The 22,719-nt window shown below is 36.2% G+C and overlaps 1 protein-coding gene across 1 annotated transcript in view; it reads left to right on the top strand.

Moving 5' to 3' along the window:
- The first annotated feature begins 4,418 nt into the window (after positions 1 to 4,418).
- loaf (lost and found) overlaps positions 4,419 to 22,719 on the top strand; it is a 229,330-nt gene continuing 211,029 nt past the window's right edge. Inside the window, exon 1 of the mRNA XM_069834436.1 lies at positions 4,419 to 4,637. Coding sequence (XP_069690537.1) covers positions 4,419 to 4,637 — 219 coding nt within the window. The remainder of the gene's footprint in view (positions 4,638 to 22,719) is intronic.

Genomic DNA, 22,719 nt, shown 5'->3' with positions numbered 1-22,719 from the left:
TTCGGACTTACGAAAAAACGTTGCACAAACAATATCATCTGTGCAAAGTGTGGCGGTGCTGACCATGGGGATTCCCCATGTAAATGCACCGAGCACTGTGGGAATTGCTCTGGCGACCACGCTTCTAATTCTAAAAACTGCCCAAAGTATATGCTGGAAAAGACGATTCAAGAGCTTCGAGTCCGGGAAAATATTAGCTTCTTTGAGGCACGCAAGCGTATTTTAGATAAAGAAAAGAAGGCAACGGAAAAGTCCTATGCGTCTGTACTGCAGAAAGCAACAGAGGGAATCGATGCCACCACACAATCACCACCTCTTACAAACATACCTGGGAAGCGACTTGAGATCGCAACCCAGGCATATTTGGACGCTGCTACTCAGACTGCTGTGTCAGACGACACTTGTGGACTTGACATCAGGCCTTACGTCCCTAAGAAAATCGTTGTTATGACAGCAGAGAAGGATTGTAGGCCTAGTAAAACACCAGAACGTCGCACTCTTAGTTCGGGTGGCAGGTCGAGATCACGTTCTCGATCACGTCCTCGAACAAGATCACGATCAGGAGTGCGACGAACTGCAAGTGAGTCGCCAGAGTCGAAGACAAAGCTGTCACAGGTAAAAGCATCTTCCCACAGAAAGGAAAAGAAGAGAAGATCCCCTGTTAAGCCACCAACATGATATAGCTTCTCTTGATGATTGATATTGTACATTGGATTGTGATCGGTGTACGCAGCAGATATACAGAACTACAGCAATTGATCTATCATGAGAACTCTGCTATTTTATGTCTCCAGGAGACACACCTTCGGCCCGAAAACTCCCTGAGTATCTCGGGATACTACGTTCACCGGTACGATCACCTTGCCGGTATTTGTGCCAACGGAGGTTGTGCCCTCCTATTCCTTCAAATTATCTTTTCCTCTGTTATCAACATCAACAGCCCACATCAATGCATAGCCGCTCGAATCGCTTTACCTTCCATACAGTCACTAGTGAACAGTGGACCCTTCACACTGAAGGGTCCACTGTTCACTAGTCACTGTTTGGGTTGCAAATCACTTTGTGATTAGTTTCCATTGTCGTCTTTCTTTCGCTGTTCTTGACCATAGATGGCCGAATCTTGATTAAAGTTCGTCTAGCCACCTCGTCTTCTGTCTTCCAGCGTTGCGTTTGCCAATCCTTGGTCCCATGTCGTAATAAGGATGCATGTCCACCGGTTCTCGTTGAGTCGCACCACGTGTCCTGTGCATTTCTTCTTCAGCTTGTCGGCCGTTTCTGCTGCTTCTTTGAGATGTGTTTGGCTCCTTATGTCTTTGTTACATAGTCTGTGTCTGAGTGTGATGTGCAGCATTTTCCTCTCCATTTTTCGTTGGAACTTTCTGCGGTTAGTTATAGTCAAGACTAAAACTCTCCAATCAGTTTCACCTCATTCTAAATATTCTGTCATAATTGAGGCACTCAGAAGCAAAGTGATACAAGTGAATTTTTTTTTAAAATTTAGATAAGTGTATATTCTAAATCTTTAACGTTTCTTCTGTTCAGAGAAAAGGTAATATAAGTGCAGTTCCAGTCAGTGCTGCTCCATATTGGCCTTACTCTTGTATTACAGTGCATGCAGAGTTTTGACTGAGAGGCAAACTAATATAAGTGCGTTTTTTACATAGTGTTGTTGCGTTTCTTCTGTTTATGACTAATTCATTTGGCACAATGGAGAGAGGTAACATATTACATATTCGAAACATCTTCGTGGAAGGCCTCCACACATTGAGCTGGACCAACTATACAATAAGGATAACTTTTGCTAAGTGGAGCGACTTGCAATAGCTAAAGAAATTCATCCCACCCATACACTACTCTTTATTTGATGACCTGAAGCATGAAGGATGGTCCTATAATAACGACTGCAGGACGTGGAAGAGTGCGTGGAAGAGAAAGTTCTCCTACTCGCGGTAGGAGTCCTACAGATGCACTTCATGACAGAAACATAGATGTTGCAGCAGAGAGAGATGCGAGTTCTTCAGATGAGGCTAGTGACGTAATGAACAGCGACTAAGGCTGAATTACATTTAAAATTAAACATTTTCTTAACCCTCTTCTTTCGGAGAACTAAAAACGACATCAACTGTTGCCCTAGAAATTGAATGAATATTCAACCTCTAAGACATTATGTATTAAAAAAGGATCTAAAAATACATTTAAAATTGCAAGCCTCATCCACATCTCAGTTGTTATGCAAACTGTAAGATAATACCCTGTGTATTTTCTACAAAATAAACAAAGAAGAAATACCAGTCTATATCACAGACACACTCGTTGTTAAAACTTCAGTTGTGAAATTCCTCCATGGAAATGGGTAATTCCAGAACATAGCATACAAATTCCAGGAAATCATTCCAAAAATTATCCTCCATATATCCTTAAGTTAGATGCCATGGACCTACTCTGCAGCACATAAAGGATCATCTTCAAATTTATGCAGATGGATCTCTAAACCCTGATTATGGGACATCAGGAGCAGGGTATTATATTCCAAAATATCTAGAAAGTTACTTCATACCATGTTCATCATCCTCCGTCTTGACACTGAATTGCTAGCTATTGATGCTGCTCTTCAGTGTGTTACTCAAATTTCTGAAAAGTCTATATGCATACTTACCGACTACAAGGAAGCTATATTTAATATAGTTAAATATGTACCAAACATATATACTCATAGAATTATTCCAATTCAGAAACAACTAATTAAACTAAAAACTCTAAAAGGAAATAACATTTCAATGGATACCTGGTCATTGTGGCACACCTGGAAACAAGAAAGTCAATAACGTTGCGAAATAGGCAACATATTTGCTACCAAGACCTCTTCAAGTGATATCTCTATCCATTGCCTTTGCTTCAGTAAAGTCTCATTTTATAAACTTATGGATCAACAATTGGTTCTCTTCTGAAAAAGGAAAATTTTACAGTCAGTTCAAAACAAACCAAATGACCTGGAAATGTACAAAAAATTGCCCAGACATGTTCAAACATCTTTAACAAGAGCCAGAACAGATCACATTGTCATACAATTGTACCTACACCGATTTCACCTTTCTGATACTCCTACTTGTCTGTGGTGTAATAATCACGATGAAGACCTGCAACACATTCTTCTATACTGTCCATCCATAAACCACAAAAGACACAGCTCTGCATTATATATTGACTATTCTGGCTACTAGTAACATATATCTATAATGAACACCGTTCAAAATACCTCTCACTTCTCATGAAAAACAAAAAATGAATAGACTATAGTGGACTTTATGTTGTCAGCAAACAGCTGGATACGTTAAGAAGATTGACTGAGGGATTCTTTCTGTTACACAGACATGTTTTTTGTTACAATATGATAATCAGAAAACTCAAATACTGTTAAGACAGGAATGTTTGAATGTTGTAAGCAATGTACTTGTTCTTGTTTTAAATAATATACAAATACTGAAAAATGTTGCACTTATATTACTTCTCCACAAAAATATTTTCGTGGCGAAATAAAACATGTGACTTTAGGACCCTATTTTACCTAAAATGTTTTAGAATAGATAATTTAAAAGTTAAAAAATATAGATACCAACATATACAATTGTAAATTTACAGCAACATAGTTCTGTAACAGGTTTTTAAATTTCCTTTTCAACTTCAAAGTAATTTATCTCAAAACTTACTAAATGTCACTTGTATCACTTTGCTTCTGAGTGCCTCATATGTAATTTGAATTTCGTTTCTCAACTGCTCTCCAAAATCCATTTTGAAAATTCCAATTAATGTTATATTTTAGTAAATTTCTCTTAACGACTTTTTGGTGTACTACTTCCTTTATTAATGTTATTGTTTATTTCATTATGAAAATTTATTACTATGTATACGCTACTTTCTTAATTCAAATTATCATTTATTTCGTTTCAAAGGAATTTTCGAAATTGTTCAAGCACAATTTTCTTAATTCATACAGTATCAATTCTTCATTAACTCATATTAAATTCTGTTTAATTATGTAGCAAAAGTGGCTATTCACATATTAGTATCTCGGTCTCCTCAATGACATTACTTTCTGTAGGCTGTCCCAACAAGAATCCCGAATTTAATAATGTGAATAAATGCAAAAAGACAGATAACAAAGCAGACAGCAGTGCCGCCAACTCATTCTGTTATCTGCTTTGTTGTATTTATTCACATAATTAAATCCGGCGTTCTTGTTGAGACATCCTTTATATTTATTTCATCGCTTGCGTCCTTGCAAATCATGTCATCCGTATGAAATAATCTTATCTTACATCCTTACTGTTACGGTATGTTACGAGTTAATGTTGTCCCTGTGAAAGAATAATTATGTACTCGTATTTGCACTCAAACCATTTCTATTTGTTGCAGACCACATGTCTTCTCTATGTAAGAACCACTTCCTGGCATTGCTGTACAGGAAGATTGACGGGGCCGTGTTGCAGTCTCAGAATGAGAGGAACTTGGACTGCGTCATCACCTTCCAGACGCACTCCATTCTTCAGCGCTTCATGCTCCGCTTCGATCTACTGCAGCTGGACTGCAATGACCATCTCTTCATATACGATGGAGCCCATGCCGTAGGTAGTTATAAAGTAAGTGAACCTTATAGTTTTTATACAAGTAGAATGTCTAATTTCATTGAATTTTATTTTATTTATACCTTCTGCGAATGTAAAAACAGTGTACACATTTTATCTTTCCACGCTCGCATGTGTGCAGCTGCGCTATGCACTGCCGCGTCCGCTCTACCTCCAAGAGTGTGGAAATATAAAATATATGCAATATATTTTCTAACTCCTCCCTTCAAATCCATCCATTTTCTATTTCTTTCTATATATATTAAAGAAGGAAAAGATATTATTTTGTTGGTCTTGACAATTTCTAGTAGCTGATGGATCATAAAATAGGAAGAAATAGATAAAATCTACAGAACGTGGAGGGATATAGTGGATCGAATTACCTATATATTACTGAAGGGCAGATCGTAATCATAAATTAATAGTAGGAAGTAAACGACCGATATAGGAAAATATCCGCTTTTAAATAAGACCATAATAATATTACTGGGACCAGCTACCTGTAGCAGCTTTTGAGTGCTTTCTTTTAACAAATTGAAACGTTGGAAAATAACTTAGGTTGTTATGATAGCCTAAGAATATTAGTACCTATATATTATTTATTATTATTATTAACTAAATCAATGTAAGAGTGATTGTGTAATGAATATTTATTTATTATGTTAGAGTTTTGTATTAATTTTGTTTTTCTATTATGTGCATATTCGTGTTTTCTGTATTAGTGTTACTTTTCGAATAATTTGGAGGGAAATATTGTTCCGGGGCCGGGTATCGAACCACAATTTAAGTCACACAGAGTTAGTGTGCATTCAATGTTGGTTGCTTGACGGTTGTCAGCCCACTTTGAGGTCTGTGGATATAGACGGAAAAATCGGATCGGTATCTGGTAGAGTTCCCGGGTAGCTCAGTTGGTAGAACGTTGGTATGTTTAACCAAAGGTTTCGGGTTCGATACCCGGCCCCGGAACAATTTTTCCCTCCAAATTATTCAAATCAACTTTAAAGGGAGTTATACCTGGAAGCTTGATTTGTTTAGTTTTTGTGTATATTGGAAGTGTTTGTAGCTCGACCAACTACAAAAAGACCTTCGACTTTTCGAATACTCACGTGGCCATGGAGCGGGAGACGTCATCACTATACGAGCAGCTCGCTAGGCCGGGTTACACTAGTCGGACTACAACTATGGTAGACAATGACACTGCCTCTTGCTTCAAAACGTTTTTTTATTAAGCTGGCCGAAACTCCTGTAACGTCCTTGTTATGTGACAACATATTTAACTTTTTTTTTTCTCTCTTTTAAGGGGTTAGGTACATCTTACAGCAGTAAAATTTTGGAAATATTCAAAATTTTTTCCTCCATTACTATATCTTGTACAATAATGAAAATTGGTATGTGTAAAACACTGTCCTTCTGCTATATAAAGAAAATATTTTTACGATTAAAAAAAAAATTATTATTTTTTTTTTCAAAATTCATTTCACTGTGCAGTGATGAAGCATTTCCCGCATAACTCAAACACTATTCAACATTCTATGATGAAATTTATTGTGTAATTATGTATGTTATATCTACAATATGATGGAAGATCACTTCTCTACCTTTGATAGATTGTCTGATAAAAAATAAATTCATTTTAAAAAATGGTCAAATATCAGTACTTTCTTCAGCTTAATGCTAGGATTTATTTAGTGTGTTCTAAAGTGTTTATTTGGGTTTTGTTTTTGTATTTGTACTATGAGTTACGTTCATGTTGTGATTTTATGTTTGTATTGTAGTTTCATATTTGTTTCTTTTATCAATTTACCGAAGAATCATTTCTCAGGGGGAACCATAGGAGCCTAGTATAACCTTCACTCGCGATGAGATAAGATATTGATGAATATTTATTTTTGTGCAATTGTATTAATATTTTGTAATTTTGTGATGTTTGATTTGTTTTGTAGTGGCGTGTTGTTTGTACAGAGTGATTTATATGGAACTAACACATTTCTTTCTTTATTTACTTCAAAACAAATTATGTATAGGCCATTCGTTATCTAGTGAAATCTACCTGCGGGTGAAAGGAAAAAGAAATTGAACTGAGAAGCTTCCATCCTCGTTACGCTTTCAATTGTAGCTAGTTAACTCATTTGCCCCCATCGTAAGGTTCTTACTATAAGCTATGGCGCACGCATTCATTTGGTTTCACGAGATACTGAATGACCCATAGCAGTATTACCACTGGTTATTAGCCCATTCGTAAGGTAATAAATAATTTAATTAAACTCAATATAGACTAGAAAGCCATCGGCGTAGCTAAGCAGAAAGGAGATGACTCCTGATCCGCGGCTGCGTTCAGGCGTAGATTCGAATCCCGTTTTGGACAGATAACGTGATTGGACTATCTCCGATGTTTTCTCCAACTTTAAGGTGACTATTAGGTGATCATGACGAATTCACGAACTCATCTCGTCAAAAATAACTTTTCGCCATCACAAATTACATCGATGTTAGATAATGTCGCAGTTAATACAGCATCGTTATGTAACCTATTAAAATTCTGTTTCTGTGTTTGCTCTATATCCTGCTGATCACATCGTCAGCGAAGTCCGTCATGTGAGTGTAGTGGTTAAAAGGAAGCCCAAAACATCTCTAGAATATAGTAGAGTCTCACGACAAAGAAATTAATATATTAATGGTCCAGGGAAATAACGATCAAAGTTACACTTTCTTAAACAAATGTTATTCAATGTTGAATCTTACAAACTCATTTACACAGTAACTGAGAAATACTGAAATTTAATATTGATTAAGAAATACAGTTCAATTAGGGATAGAATAAATTATATAAGAAAACTTTTTGAGTCTTATAATACTGTTTTTCACAACTATGTCCCATTGAACATATTGTAACTACACTTTCTGGTAAGGAAAAACAGTCAATGTTTATAGTGAATTGACATAAATAGATGTGGAAAAAAGTTAAAAGTTTTCAGTTTTCATCTTACATCTGAATTTGATGGTGGAAATATTTTATCACCATCATCATCATTATCATCATCATCATTCACTGCAATTGATGTTGATGTTGTCAGGATTGGTAGACCTATTACTTCCATTTACATTTTCCATTATTGACAACTTTACTTAATATTATTCAAGCGAGTGACAAGTCTTTCGATTAAATACTAACAACAATGGTAACAAAATTTAATTCAACACCAATACAAACTTGGTTCCTTCAAATATGCCAATAAACCATGTCCTTATTTTGTCTCACAAAAATTATAGAACTTTCATCAATCTTGCATACAATTGAAGGACTTTGATCATTCTTCCATTTGAATTAAAATTTTTACCCCTCATATTCAAGATTCTGATCACTTTTCTTCAATGAAATTACATTTAGAAGATAATACTTGGCCTCCTCTAACAGATGGCACCATTAGCTCATTTTTTAAATGGACTTAGATCGTTATTCCCCTGGACTCTTCATATATTATATAATATAAAAAGTGTATGTACTATTTGTAGATTTAGAAAAAGTTTTTGACAGAGTTGATTGAAATAAACTTATGGGAATCCTAAAGAAAATTGTGTGGTTGGAAGTGGATAGTCAGTAATCTTCATATGAAACGAATCAAAGTCAGGATTGGAGAATAAATGCCAGAAGGAAGTGAAATAGGAAGAGGAGTACGTCAAGGATGTACTTTATCACCTACCCTGTCCAACATCTATTTGAAGGACTTAGTGAAGAACTGTTTTCAGAACTTGGAAGGGGTGACAGTAGGAGGAAGGAGAATAAGATACATAAGATTTGCTGAAGATATGGCTTTGTTAGCAGAAGAGAAATGACACTCAGGAATATGCTACTGGAGCTAAATGACAGCTGTGAACAGTATGGGATGAAGATAAATGCAAACAAAACGAAGGCCATAGTTATTGAAAGAAAAATAAAGAATGTAAACGTGCGAATTCAAATGAGCCAGTAGAGCAAGTGTACAGCTTCAGATACTTGGGGTGTACTAAAAGTAGTGACATGAATTGCGTCCACCGCTATAGAATAACGGTTAGCATGCCTGACCGTGAAACGAGCGGGCCTGAGTATAAATTCTGGTTGGGACAAGTTACCTGAGGTTTTTTCAACCCATTAAGAGCAAATGCTGGATAACTTTCGGCGCTGGACTCTGGACTCATTTCGTGGCATTTCTTCAAATCATTCAGACGCTAGAAAACCAGAGCAGTTGATAAAGCTTCGTAAAATAACGAACAAAAAAGAACAAGAAATGCTGCCAGCATGTTAAAAGGAGGATAGCAATGACCAAGTGAAGCTTTTAAAAAAAAAAAAAGAACTAAGAAGAAACTAGTGATATACATTCTGCGGAATACGGTATTGTATAGACAGAAACATAGACATTACAACAAAGTGAAGAAAAACGAGTAGAAGCATTTGAAATGTGGTTATGGAGAAGAATGAAGTGTGTCAAATGGACAGACTGAATAAGAAACGATGTGCTTAAAGAGAGGTGAAAGAAAGAATGATGCTGAAAGTGATCAGAAAGAGGAAAATAAATTTGATTGGTAACTAGCGAAGAAGAAACTGCTTACTGAAGGATGCAATGAAAGGAATTATGAATGAGAAAGAAGTTCGGGACAGAAGAAGATATGAGATGATATATAACGTTAAGATATAATATGTAATATATAATATAATATATAATATATCCATATTATGGATCGTATGCGTATCCTTTTAAGGATGGCGGAAAAGAAGAAAGATTGGAGAATGTTGAGTTTTGCAGTGAAAGAGCTATGGAACTGTGAAAAAAAATGAGATTCAAGAAAATAATCTACAAACAGAAATAGACATAAACGCTGCAAATCTCGTAAAACTAATAATTAGAAAATATATATATAATCTTCATGACATTGATTTTTGTAGTGTGAAGGCATAGCCTACGCTTGTTGAGAGCTTACTTAGCCAAGATGTAAACTTGTGGGTTGGTACATGGGTCAAATGAAGCAATATGAGGCGTAACAGCAATCTCAGCGCAGGAAGGATCTATCGCTATGAAGGTTTCACATCGATCTTGTTCAAAGTGAGAACGAGTTGCTCCAGAAGCAGCTGTAGCTGTTTGTTCTTCCATTCGTAAGTGAAAATAGTGCACACATTTTTTTTTTTTTTTTTTTTTCTGAAAATGATGGTTTAGGGAGGTTTGAATAGAAGGAAAGTCCTTACTTATGTTAGTCTTTTTCGAATAAACACAGGAGTGGGAGACGAAGTATTCGAATGGGGGCAGAGTGAAAGGCGAATAGGAGAGATTGAGGATTGGAGAATAAGTTTCGGAAACTTGGCATTGACACGAAACAAAGATTGATGGCGCTGAAGACAACTTGACACTCGCAAGTAGTTTCCTTCATGTTCTTTACTCGCGTTTATTCTTTCTGTTTCTCTTCCCATATTTTGTTTCCCAACCATTAACTATTCCAGCCTCCTCCACATGGAGCATGTCAGGCTTGTCACGAACAGTCTGCGGGCGTACGACTGCAACCCGGTCACACGCACGCTACTCCTCGTTGACTCAGTCGCTCGCTAGTCGTTTTCTCGCAGCGCTGTTCTCAATTTATCGGTGCCGCGAATTGTTTTATTCTCTTTATTCTATTTTACAGCTGTTATAATCAATACTGTGATTCACCTCGTTCCCCTCATCCATCTACACTTCGTCTCCTTTTACTCTCGTAGAAATAATACACCAATATTATTCTTTAATAAATAGTAGCTTTAATACAGTTTGATAGTAAATTAAAATAAATATGTTCACAAAGTGTTCGGTGCATAAGCCGCGTCTTTGGCCGCTGGCCTTCTGTCCAGGCGGCCCGGGTTCGATTCCCGGGCAAGTCGTGATGGAATTTGTGGTAGATAAAGCAGACGTTGCAGAGGGTTTTTCTCGGTGTACTCCCGTTTCAATCCACTTACCCCCTTATTTCATCTATCAACCGCAGTAACAAAAATAGGCTGGGGTGAAGTCTTCGAGATAGTACGGGTTTCCGTGTTGATATATGAAGGTGCACATCAGGCTACTCTCATGCGGATGAGACCTGGCTCTATCTGGGGATGAGGCAGTATGGCCCACTTATCATTGTGAACTGATCAGGAAGGACTTGGGGTCCGAACCCCAGAGGCTTATCAGGTTACTCATTCGTGAAGAGGGACCTGGCTGTAGCAAGGGCTGAGGCAGGACGGCCTACCTGTCAGCGTCGGATTCACGAATGCCACGTAAGCGACTGCATCCGAATTGGCTCCGAGAAGAAAATATGATGTCCGGATTGGCCCCCATTTTTTTTTTTTTTGCATTGGGTCCCAAGAAAAGCAATTCGCTTTCGAATAGCTCCCTTCGACGTGTAAAATGTTTCTATCAAAGGCACAGTTAGATGGCGCTGTTGTGTCACGCACTTACATCCACACATCGGTATGTTTCATTGCTGCAACGAGTTCAACCAGTTCAGTTCCATTTATAGTTTAATTCTCAATTTTATTCCGCTCACCCAATATTTTTAACTTTGTTGATGTTTTAATTTTTATCCAAAATAACATATACACCAAACTGAACAGCAAGAAGCAGTACAGAAACAAACAATAACTTGAAAAAGATAAATTTCTTAAAAGTGTTATGGAAGAATACATAAAACCTGATATTACACTATGCAGTTTTTAAAAAAGTTTTAAGATTTAAGTTTTTACCGAAAATGTAAAGAAGATGAAGCTAATGGTTGAAGTACTGCACAACTGCAATAGCTATTTTAAACAAGTGCTAAGTCTGCTAAACTGGGAAGGAAAATGTTGATGCAGCCTGGGTCGATGCAGAATAGCAGTTTCGGAGCCAATTCGAATGTAGACCAGGAGCCAATTCGGAAACTCTGAATTTATACTCTGGGAGCAAATTCGGAAACAGCAACCTAGACTATGCAAATCTAGTCTTTCAGGTAAGGCTCCCTGTAAAGCAGATTTGAATAATTTCAAGGGAAAGATTGTTCCGGGGCCGGGTATCGATCCCGGGACCTCTAGTTGAACGTACCAGCGCTCTTACCAACTGAGCTACCCGGGAACTCCACCCGACACTGTCTCAACTTTTCCCTTTATATCCACACAACTCGCGTGGGCTGACGAAAAGCCAGAGACCCACATCGAGTGCACACAATCTCTGTGTGTCTTGGAATTGTGGTTTATAAAAACATTGTCATATCTGTAGTTAATCGATGACGACAGAAGAGGTTAGTAATTGTAATTTCAGTTTCAGTTTATTAAAGGTCATCTTATAACTTAAGTATATTCACTGTGAATGGCGGTTAAAGAAATCAATGTATTTATGTAGGTATACAAATAATTGTAACTAGAGATAATCCTTATAACAAAAATGTGACAACACCGCTTAACATTACAAGTATGGATGCGGCAAAAAATGTATATCAAAACAAAGCCTGCAGCTGGGTCATTAATTCAATGATTTTACTATACAAATATTTGTATGAGTAATAAAGGGCACTGGAGGAAACAAAAACAACTTATATACATTCTTTGACACGGAAAATAGTCGCTCTCCTCTAGCGTGAAATTAGTTAATGGGATTTAAAAACGGGCGCGCCAGCTGCTATGAGTATTTGCGCCCTTATCTAAAATTGTTTTAAACACAAGGAATACCATAAGCTGAATTCAAACATGAACTAAAAACAATGTCACATTTAAAAAAAATGAGGTACTGTAGCGTGAATTTGGCTAAGTGTTGTTCGAGTTAACGCGAGATTCACACGGCGAAATATTAAGCATCGAGGTCCGAAGATGAAGGTAAGTCGTAACAGCGACGTATCTGTATGTCACGAAACGACATATTCCCTACGGTACCTCTGTGTCTTACCGGTAGAACTCTTACTTCTCGTTTCAAAGACCGAGGTTTGAATCTCTTTTGTAAAACGCACGCGGGTGATCACATCGCACACGATGATTTCTGAGCTATTCCGAGGTGGGACTCAGTCTCTGAAAAGTGACCACTTTCCGTGTCAAAGGGTGTACGTATTTTGTTATATTTCGTAATGTTTCTGTGCATAGTAAAAGCCACGTCTATAGATTATTGTATCGTATTTATTTTGCGAAACAGTGTGGGCTTACAAAAGGTCAATGGCCTCCGATTGGAGGACGACACTAAGAAAGCAAGTGTAAAAGTACTGTGTTTATGTGAATGTGTACCCCAACTTAAAATGGGTGCTACTGTAGGGTAGTCGTCTCTAAATGTCCTCTCTTACGATACAGAAAAATAAATCAATAAAATGTGAGTATGATTGTAAGAATTTTATAAATATATTCGTGTCTCGAATAAGGTACTGATGTAGAGAGATCACGTCTTGCATTATTTTACTTAAACTAAAATCTGTGTTTGTAGTCTTTTTGCAGTAAATAAATAACAATCAAGACTAACAACAATAAAGGTATGGTTAATCATAACATTCATAACAGAAAACAACAATTAAAAGTAAATAATAATATTTGTCAGACACTGGCTTACGATGACTGCGGACCCCGATTCGAATTCCGTCCATGACAAAATCGTATTTGTGGTCAACAAAACTAAGTTTTCTCAGAATTTTCTCGGAATTATCCTGTTTCCCTACATCGTTCTACCAACTGAGATTTTATAATGTTGATAATATCTTCCTGCGCCCAATTAATATTGTGTAGCTCTTCCCTAATCTTCCTTTTTTTATTCCAATGTCCTTCCTCCAGCCACTTCTCGCGCATTCTGCTTAAAATGTAATACATCCATGTAATTTTAGGTCCACTTTTCTTTTGCCTATTCTTGTTTGAACTGTAACTAATATTGCATAACAAAATTCTTATCGCATTATGCTTTTAAGGTGATATTGGTGCGCAAATTTCTATCATCAGAATATTACATTATTTTCTCGAAATCTGCTGAAGCTATAGAGCTGATATTTTTATAACACATGGGCACATATCTTTGTTCATGATGTAACAGTAGTTCCTTTGTTAATTCATTTTCTTACAAACATTTTCCATGTGAGTATTTTCAAAACGTTCAATATGTATCTTCAGTAATACATATTTACGATATATTAGATTTACGAAAACATTGTTTCAGTACCTGTAAGGCTACTAAATAAGCATATCTGAAAATTTCACCTTTCTGTAGAAAGTTGAGAAAATATTGCTCTTAAATAAAAAGGAAACTCGTGAAAAATGATCGTTAAAATTGAAACTTAAAATCTTATAATGCACTTATACTTCTCAGACAAATTAACATGGATATAGTTTTAATAAGTTCTCTTCCCTTTATCCATTGAATCAGTGCTGGCCATCCCTGAATATAGCTCGACCAAGCGGTGTATACTACCTCTCTCGTCTGTCTCCTCCTGAGCTCTAAAGCGCGTTCTTGCCCATATGGGCATCAGTTGACATGACTGCGCTAGATAGCGAATTCCGGTTTCGAGATAATCGTGCTCACCACACAATACCTCCTTCCTGGTTGGATGATCGTTTATCTATGTTGAAGTATGTAGCCGAGATTTTAAGAAGATATTGGTGACAAAAAAAAGATTCGTCTTTAATTTCATAACGCAGAAGAAAATTAGGACAGTAGATTTAAGTGAATAATATTACATTTAGCCGTGTTCCCTGTTTTGATTATTAATTATTTGATTAATATTATCCTCTCGGCCTCCCCAAAGGTCTTTTTCCCTCCGGCCTCCCAACTAACACTCTATATGCATTTCTGGATTCTGCTACATGCCCTGCCCATCTCAAACGTCTGGATTTAATGTTCCTAATTATGTCAGATGAAGAACACAACGCGTGCAGGTCTGCATCGTGTAACTTTCTCCATTCTCCTGTAACTTCATCCCTCTTAGCCCCAAATATTTTCCTAAGCACCTCATTCTCAAACACCCTTAACCTCTATTCCTCTTTCAAAGTGAGAGTCCAAGTTTCACAACCATAAGGAACAACCAGTAATATAACTGTTTTATAAATCTAACTTTAAGATATTTTGACAGCATACTAGATGACAAAAACTTTCCAACTGAATAATAACAGACATATCCCATATTTATTCTGGGTTTAATTTTCTCCTCGAGTGTCATTTATGTTTGTTACTGTTGCTCCAAGATATTTGAATTTTTCCACCTCTTCGAAGAATAAATTTCCAATTCTTATATTTCTATTTCATACAATATTCTTGTCACGAGACATAACATATACTTTATCTTTTCGGGATTTACTTCCAAACCTATCGCTTTATTTGCTTCAAGTAAAATTTCCCAAATCGTTTGTGGATTTTCTCCCAACATAGGAAGCTGATGTAACCCGTTCAATTCCAAACTCTCTCTGTTATCCTGAACTTTCCTAATGGCTTATTCTAGAGCGAAGTTAAAAAGTAAAGGTGATAGTGCATCTCCCTGCTTTAGCCCGCAGTGAAATGGAAAAGCATCCGACAGAAATTGGCCTGTACGGACTCTGCTGTACGTTTCACCGAGATACATTTTAATTAATCGAACTAGTTTCTTCGGAATACCAACTTGTATAAGAATATTATATAAAAGTTTCCTCTTAACAGAGTCATATGCCTTTTTGAAATCTATGAATAACTCATGTACTGTACCCTTATACTCTATTTTTTTCTCCAATATCTGTCGAATAAAAAAAAATCTGATCAGTAATCGATCTATTACTAGTTATTTAAAAATAATAATAAAATGAAAATCAAATATATTCTCTCATTATGTTTCAAAAGAATACTTTGCAGTTTTTCATTTTGGTAGAGAGTGCAATTATATATTTAATAGAAATTTTGTTACAATAGTTAATGTTTGTTAGAATAATAATTTATCGAATTATTCCTGTTACTTCAAACAATTCAACACTGCAACCATTATCTTTAATATAACAAAAAATCGTTATTTTTCTGCAATAATAATTACAATATTTCTCTATTTGAATCAATCTTTTAAGAAAAATGAAAAACTTATATCTTCATATATTAACGACAGGGAAGAACAGAAGGTTAGTATGGTGGAGATTGGAAATGTTTAAGTTAAAGAATAGAAGAGGAGACATGGGAAAAGATATATGCTCTTTCTGCAATGAAAAAGAAGACACGATACACATTCTACTATTCCACTACCTTGTCCGTAAAATGAGAGAACAAGGAAAATAATTGAATATAGAAATAGCGTATAGAAAATTATGCAGAACATTAAATGAAGGAGAATAGGATATAAGTTTAATAAGTGAAAAACAAAATCGGTATGAAACTAGGTCCGCACTTACTTCTCATTCAGTTCTCTTATCTGCATGTCAAGGAAAACGTTGGAAGCGTCTACCTTTCGAAGCAATACACACTTCCCGGTCCATACGTCAGGGATCGGTGTGACGTAAATAACGTGCATGTTGGGGACCCCGTTCATTTTAGTCGAACTACTTGGGATTTCATTGGTCTGGCCATTTCATTGGTAGAGGAGGATTCACTGCATGGTTTGCATGCTTTTCTAATCTCAATTTCTTCATTTTTCTTTCTTGCTTTGGAGATACCTCAAACAATTATATTACTGTTCTCCAACCAGGAGATTAATGTGATAGGAATGTGCTTACTATTGCGTCATCTATTGGAGCGAAGTAGATAGCTAATATTACCGTTATAACGTCAGTTTAAAAAACATGCGGTCTCCTGCATATATTTCCTGTATGGAGAGATTAAAAGAGTGGTATAATACAATAATATAATACAATATAAAAACAATATTAATATAATGAATTACCTTATAGTGGTTGCACAAGTTCTGATTCAGAGAAATTCTCTTCAGGCTCGCTGGTATCATCTTCATCTGGTATCATTTGGATTTTCAATGATGATGGCATAGATCACATTCGACACAACCCCATCACGATCCCAGTATTCTTGTTCCGTTTCTTCCACTTTGTTGCAATATCCTTCCCAGTCTTTTGTTGTCACGACGTCAAGACTATACAGTCAGTTCTTTAAGCCGTGCCAGTGACATGTCTCCTGTCACATTATGCTCCCGAATGTGTCGCTTTACCTTTGACCATGCATACTCTATGGATTTAGATCACACATGTAAGGTGGCAATCTGACAACAGTGTGACCATGGGCTTTCAGGAGTTGATCTATCTCAAAGACTTTTTCCTTCGGTATATGCAAACATATCAGTTCATATAATATATCCTTTCTCATTGTTATGTGACTAGGGATACCTTTCCCGGTTAGCCACGAAACCATTTGAGACTTGACTGAAAACGAGAAGGAACTTTGTCCTCTTGCACATTGAGAATTGTCAAGTACAACAACAGCATTCGGAGACAGACAATTCAATAGTTTTTCTCTAACTCACTTCTCAAAATAGTTACCATTCATTTGTCCGTGATAATCTCCGACTGTAGAGCCAGCTTTATAAATTAGCGCCGCATCTCTCACAAATCCAGCTCGTGAACCAGCAGTAACTATTATTAGTCTGTTACCTATATTTCAATCTGCACATACACTGAATATGTCATCACCAGGGAACGGATTTATATGGACTAAAAATATATGAAATATGTAAATATATATGTAGTTATTTTTACCAAAAAATGGAATTAAATATGGATTTTTACCAAAATATGGAATTAAATATGGACTTAAAATTATAAAAAAATGACTATGTACGTTAAATATTGGTACATTTTAATCAAACTAAACAAAAAATATAATGGACGTACCTTATCTTCCAATGTAGTTTCAACAAAACACAATTTTTATTGTCTGTTACCATAACAATAGGTTACAAACATTTCTTTCAAGTGCTGAAAAGTGAATCTTCTTCTATTGTCTCTGAGGATAGATTTATACTGACTAAAAGAGCGTTCGATGTCACAAGAAGTAACTGGTACATAATTCAATTTCACAATGTCTGCTGGGGATAAGTCCAAGTTAATCTTCACTGTTGATTCACCACTCATCACAGCAACAACCTTTTGTAGTTCTTCATATCCAGGGTTTTTTGAAAGTACAGTGTCCACCTTAGCTCTTACTGCATCTGCAACTTTACCTCTACCACGATTCAGTTGTTCCACAGTACTATTTATAATTTCAAAACTTTCAGATAGTGAAAGGTGCCTATTTTGGAGACTTTTGAGCGTTTTTATGATGCATGAAAATGTATGCTGAATGTGAGCTAAGTCATTCTTCACACTTATGTCACAGGTAACTGTTTTCGCAGTATCAATTGAGACTGCATCTTCAGAGTCCAATGCAAGGAGAACATTGTTAATAGAGTCTATATGTTCGGCATAATATTCAACTGCTTCTAGCCATGTACCCCATCTAGTTAAAATTGGCTTTGGTGGCAATGGAATTTTTAGGGTACATTTCTTTCAACACGTTAACTCTACTGGGAGCTTTGAGAAATACTTTTTTCACTGATGAAATCAACAAATCTACTTTAGGGAAATTGTCTCTGACCACTTCTGCCACACGATGAAATGCATGCGCCACACAAGTAAAATGAGTCAATTTAGGATATACAACAGATAATGCTTGTCCAGCTTTGACCATATAAGGGGCAGCATCGCTAATAAAGAATAACACATTATCGTACATAATACCCTTTGGCCACAGGATACCCATAGCTTCGTTGAACAGTTTAACTATAGTTTTGTTATTGCACTTTTCTAGAACATCACAATGTAAAAGAATTCGTTCAGAATATTGTTCACTTAACAAACCGATAACTACATTACCAACAAGTCTACCTTCTTTGTCGGGAGTCTCATCAATGGAAACCCAAATTGAACTATCTTTAATTTCATCTCTTATCTTCTGTATTGTCTCATCGTAGATGGATGGAGCATACGTCTTCCTAAGTGTTGACTCATCCGGGATTGTATGTTGAGTATATTTTTCAAGGAATTCCCTGAAGACCTTATTCTTTAGTTTGTAGAGAGGAATATCAGCAGAGATGAGAGAACGGCACAGGTCGATGTTAAACTCAGATCTTACATTCGATGTTGTTGGTTGTGTTAAAAACAATTGTCTCTGCTTGGAATTTAGTTGTTTGTTGGCCTGATGTTTACTAGTTGTAATGTGTTGTTGCACCAGGAACTTTTGTGTAGATGATACTGCACACTGACACAAATTACAAAATAATATTTTATTGTCAGTTGATAAACCATCTTCTTTAAATTCTGAAATGTAACTTGTTAGTTTTGATTTTAAATTGACTGAATGACGTACTTTTGGCATATTTACCGTCTTTATAGTATGATTTACAAAACTGAACCTATGTGTACTCTGACTGGCATTTAACTGTTGAGCTGCACAACTGAAGTCTGTTAAAAATTTTAAATTAAATTAATACAGTTTTGTAACTTACTTTCCCATTGTTGATAGGACTGCTAATTTTCAAATAACTCTGATGTTAAAGGGATTACTGAACATGTGTTTAAATCTCTATTGTTGAAATGTATTTTTAAAAGTTAATGGAATTTTGTTTTGTTTTATTGTTAAACCTAATATAATATGGACTGTTTTATATGAAATATGGAAAATATATGGAAATTAACGAAAATATGTACTAAACTCTAAAATATGGAAAAATATGGAAAATAAAAGTAGGATTTTTCAACCCTACACATTGTGAAACATAAAGATAATGCAAAATATAAATTATATTAGCTTTATAAGTAAATATGTATTTACATATAAATCCTTTCCCTGGTCATCACTATGCCAGCATTTCCTAAAAGTAAGATTACTGTCCACCCAGGTTTCGTTCAAATAAAACAATGGCTTTCCTTCATTACGAAGATGCTTTATAGTAGTCAGGTACCGCGAACGCCAGTTAACAATGTCCGGTCTTTCGATTAGAATTTTACGTTTACTCCTGTATTTCCTCCATTTAAAATTTAGCCTTTGCAACACCTTACGGAGTGTCTCACCACACCATGAAAAATTTATTTTTTCTCCGATGACTGACAGCAATTTCGAACAAGTCGGAACAATTTTTTTCTCTTATAGCATTCTTGTACAGTTCTACGTATAACACATAAATCGAAAGCATCAATATCTACGTTTCTATCACTAGGTCTTGGTAGATGTTTTCCTGGGGTATGTAGAGGTCAGGAAGGACCTGCTTGTTATCTCTCTTTTGACTGACGCCTGATTGATTTAGTAAGGGAAGGGGATACACCCGTGTAGTGAGCAACCTTATCTGTGCTACGATTAAGAGGAAGTGCCAAGTTTTTGCTTCGCGATTCCTCATCACACACTTTTATCACATTTGCTATTACTTCCCGCGCTTCACTATGAACAGTTTTACTCTCCTTCACCACCGGACGCGCGCGTAGACTCCCAAGGCAACAAGAATCATCCAGCATAGTTGCACAATATTTTTCACGCGACTTAGTTCGTACGTCTCAAATTCTTCGTGGCAACAATATTTTGTATGGGCGCATGCAATATTTAACTTACCATAACCAACAGAGACAAATCTCGAGATGAGCCCTAAGAGAAATGAGCCACTGACCTACAGGTCCTTCCTTATAAAGTTCCAGAATGTCCGATAAAACGACACAAATGTCCTGGTTCAGCTTCTATATAATACCCGTTACATGATCGAGGTTACTCTTCTCAGTCGCATTGCGAAAGGATAGAGAACCTTTCAATTTGCAGATTTAGAACTCGCGGCGTCTCTTCCGATGGCCTTCACTTGCCTTAGTCATCGAAAAACAAAGAACGGGTCTTCTCGACTCCATCTACACTGCGAAATAACGAAGTTCCTTTCAATTTGGAGACTTACACCTTCCACCATTTCTTCTTCGTTCTGTCCGGTGATCAGTTTGATCACATACCTCTCCCCTCGCGTATGTGGTACCTAAGAGGTTATTTCCATTTTCGGCTTTTTCCCTTCGAAATTTTCTAGAGCTCCTTCAGTGGAGCAGCGTAACCCGGAGTGAGACAAGTGGCCAACAGGCTTGAAGGTCACATATTCAGTTTCCTTCAGTCCCGAATCCTTTGCGAAGAAGCGTTTTGCGGACCTTTTAAATTTCTCCTACCATTTCTCCTATTTCTTTCAATTCAGCGATAGATTCTTAATAATTATTACAAGTAGACAACGTTGCTTAAGCACGAATGGCTCGTGTTGCCCTGGGCAACTAAGAACCCACACCCTCCATGTAATAAGTCGCGCCAAAAAGGAATATAGTTATCTATTATCTTAAGTCTGCCGCTGCAATTAGTTGATTTCTTTTGAAGTTTTTGTTACGCAGGAAAGAGCAGAAAATGCCTGCTCACACAAGTAAATCGTGCAAATCGACGTTGCATGTTTCAAGAATTACTTACGAGTATGTTCCGTATGAACTTTCAGCCAAAAATCAAACAGGTGAAATTCACTATAAAATTATGTAAATATAGGTTCAATGGTCCGTCTTCTTGCTATCAAGTAATCTACACGAGCATTGACATCTAACATTCACCAGTTACTGAGGGAAAAACGAATTCAAAAATCCAGGAAAACCAATGCTAATTATCACCTGAAATAATTTTTATCATTTGTTATTTACATGGCAATAAAATAATTTAGGCCTACTTCAGTCGTGTAACAGAAACGACAATATGTTTCATATGTTATACATAATAACAAATAATTATTGTTTTTCTGATACATAGTGTCAGATAAAAAATGGATAATTTTATTTTATTGACGACACTTGAACAAAAGAATAGGATGATATGATTTAAATATTAGTAATGGATTCGATTTGTTTAATATTTTGTAACAATGAACTTGCATTATAGATCTGCAAGTTCTCAATTATTTGAATATGAAAAAGGAAAAACTATTTGCTTTCAAAACCGTTGCAATACATAACGAAAATGTACAACTTGTTTGTTGTCTTAAACTGAAAAGTGATTTAAAAATCTAGGGAAACCAATGTTAACGAACAGCGAAAATAATTTTTATCATTTGTTATTTACATTGTAATAAAATAATTTACTTCAGTACTGTAACAGAAATATAATATGTTTCATATGTTATACATAATGAGAAATAATTGGTTTTGTTATATATAGTGTCAGATAAAAAATGGATAATTCATTTTATTTTATTGACGACACTTGAACAAAGGAATAGGATGACATGATTTAAATATTACTAATGGATTCGATTTGTTTAATATTTTGTAACAGTGAAAATGCATTATAGGTCTGTAAGTTCTCAATTACTTTAATACGAAAAGAAACTATTTACTTTCAAAACCGTTAAAATACATAACGGAAAAATACAACTGGTTTATTGTCTTAAACTGAAAAGTGATTTACTTAAAATAAATTAAGTACATGCTTCGTCCGTATTTATATTTATTATAATTATTAGAGACTGATTAAAAGGGTTGAACACGTGAACGGACGCCACTGCCATCACCTGATTCCTTCCCTCCAACTCTACTGTACAGTTGATGTCTAGGGATAGAACTCAGCTAGCGAGCAAACTGTGCCTGCTCCATAGTGCACTGAGATGACGACTTCTGCACTACAACCATCATGACCTCATACCCGAGCTGTCTAGATGGAAGATAGCGCGCTAACGCTTAAGCTAGAGATCGACTTTCTTGAGGATATATAGGACATACATTTGATCTTTCCCCGCTCATGGAAGTAGAGGGGAAACGGTAATGTACAGCGCACCTGCCTATACACGAGCGTGGAAAGATAAAATGTATACGTTGTAAATTCCGCAGTGTATAGCCTACATGATCAACTGTGAGATAATATGACCATTATCACTACACTATTTATTTGACTACGCCAAACGTTACGTGTTATGACGCTGTTCATTCTTTAAATCATATCTTAGGTTAGCTGTTGTCAAAGTGGGGTCCGCGGACTCCGTGTCTCCGGAGGTCATTCTTGGGATCCGGGAATATTATGGATAGGAAATATTTTTCTCTTCAGAAGAATTTTTATTGAGTGACAATAATGTCAGAAGCACATTGACCGTTGTTAGTACAATTTAAAAATTCCTTCGATTACATTGGTCAACATGATCTTTTTCACAA

This window comes from Periplaneta americana, chromosome 9 (genome assembly GCF_040183065.1).
Source record: "Periplaneta americana isolate PAMFEO1 chromosome 9, P.americana_PAMFEO1_priV1, whole genome shotgun sequence".
In the NCBI taxonomy this organism is placed as follows: Eukaryota; Metazoa; Arthropoda; class Insecta; order Blattodea; family Blattidae; genus Periplaneta; species Periplaneta americana.
This window is presented reverse-complemented; position numbering and strand designations above follow the sequence as displayed.